At 40.9% G+C, this 1,973-nt stretch overlaps 1 protein-coding gene across 1 annotated transcript; it reads right to left on the bottom strand.

The window, feature by feature from the left end:
* Positions 1-210: 210 nt before the first annotated feature.
* On the bottom strand, positions 211-1,973 carry LOC106808528 (non-structural maintenance of chromosomes element 1 homolog; the record flags this gene model as incomplete). Its single annotated transcript, XM_014811285.1, is given in 5 exon segments — positions 211-255; positions 440-556; positions 940-1,083; positions 1,373-1,450; positions 1,852-1,973. Coding segments are annotated over 5 exon segments (506 nt in total), but the record flags the coding sequence as incomplete, so codon positions are not given.

Genomic DNA, 1,973 nt, shown 5'->3' with positions numbered 1-1,973 from the left:
TCAACCAACTTGAGCTCAAATCGTACAAAGTACATTCGCCTAGCATGCGTGCGAAATCGTTTTCTCGTAACGTATACACCTGCAATCCGGAGATACAGACTAAAAACGTACGACACGATTCTCATTCTGTTGGCAGCAGATCGACTCCATAACCCGCCTAACTTGAAACAATAGGCAGCTACTAACGACTCTTGCGGCACTCTTGCGCCCTCAGCGAATGCGGCTCGCTGGGAGATTGGAGCTGGAGCTGGCTGTCTGATTGCATTGGAGGTATTTTCAAAATACCTTTTATAAGACAACGTGCAGTGAAATGGGAGGAACTAGAGTTTATTTTGTCATAAGGTAGTGTGATTATGCATGCCACGAAGTATTTGCTAGTCTAGTACTGGAGAAATTAGCGTTTGGATGCGCATTGTGAGCCTTTAATAATAGCGGTTACCTGCAGACATATTTGCTTGCACATGTTGCAAGTGAGCAAGAGCTCACCGTACGTCTCCCTCAGGTATTGGTCCAGCTCTAGTATCCCCCTAACTGCCAGCGACACGTCTCCCCTTTCCTGCAAGAATACAGCCGTCAGAGCGACTTCACCCCATGCAAGCGCAAGTACGTGATTTCTCATCATGTTCAACACACGTCTGCAAACCTGGTCACGAAGCTGGGTGCTAGGGCCATCCTTAAAAGATTCCGTGTTTGCTGTCCCCCGACCCATGATTTTTTTAGTAGGTAGGTAGGTAGTTCTTCTTTTTTTTTTGAGGCATAATAGTTATTTTAAGTCTGTCCTCATGTTTGCATCTTAACTATAAGGAATGTAAAAAAATAAAATAAAATGGAACCCAAAATGTCAAAAAAAACTTTTGGGTCGCGGCTATTTTCGTGGGTCGGTCGGCGGACAGCAAACATATAATTTTTTAAGGATGACCTAGGAGCCACTACACTCACCACGTTGATCCACTTGTCGATCGCCAGCCTCTGTACGACACTCTCCGCCGCGTCCTTCGACATCTTCTTGTCGAGGACAGACGTCAGGTTGATGGCATCAATCGACGAGATAATTCCGTTATCGGAATATACAATCATGTCCATCTGCAATGAGGCCAAGTCACAACTTCATCAGAGAGAAACCTGTTTCAAACTGCTCGTTACAAGTACCTTTGAATACTTTATGATTTTTTCTTTGATTTCTTCATACTTCAAGGCCGAGAAACCATGAAAGGTTTCCCGCTGGTACCAGATATCGCACAATTAAAGATATTTAGCTTGCATCAGGCATACATTGAGTATACAATGTTAATCAACAAAATCTTAAACTTAATAAATAAGTAATCAAAGGATAAAGGCGGTAGGATTCTGATGACCTAATAGGTACAATTACCATCTTTTTGAATAACTCCAGCTCTAGAGGTGTAAAATCAGCAGCAAGTCTTGTCACAGGCGAGTCACTCAAATTTACCTGTTAATATTCAGCAAGCTATGTGAATGAAATCAACAACATGGCACAATTGCACAATATTTAAACGGTTCAGCACCTGCTGCTGATCGACTTCATGATACAGGTTACGGAGCTTATAGTGTTCAATAAAATACAACTTAATTCATCTCAAACGCCGTGTTACACGATGAAACTGGCTAAAGGTCTGTCACACGTACCTTAAAAATTACACATTCTAAACACGAGACCAGATTGAAAGCAGTCAGCACGTTTAATTTAATATTTTATTTGTCAAATTGATAGTTTACTTTGCAAAACGAAAGAAAGAATTGTTTTTACTAAATTTAAATTATGAGAACTATCATTATAACCGGGGGTTAATAATGACAAATTTGTCATTATTAACAACTGACATAACTTACTAGCGCGTAATATTGTGCGCCGCTGACTTCATTCACGCCTTTCTTAATTTCCATGTTGTAAAGTCGGATATTTGAGTTGATTGCCACGACAAATTGACTGAGATTGGCATCTTCTGTCAAAA

Source organism: Priapulus caudatus, unplaced genomic scaffold (genome assembly GCF_000485595.1).
Source record: "Priapulus caudatus unplaced genomic scaffold, Priapulus_caudatus-5.0.1 Scaffold284, whole genome shotgun sequence".
NCBI lineage: Eukaryota > Metazoa > Priapulida > Priapulimorpha > Priapulimorphida > Priapulidae > Priapulus > Priapulus caudatus.
The sequence above is the reverse complement of the archived record's forward strand: the minus strand, read 5'-3'. Positions and strand labels throughout refer to the sequence as shown.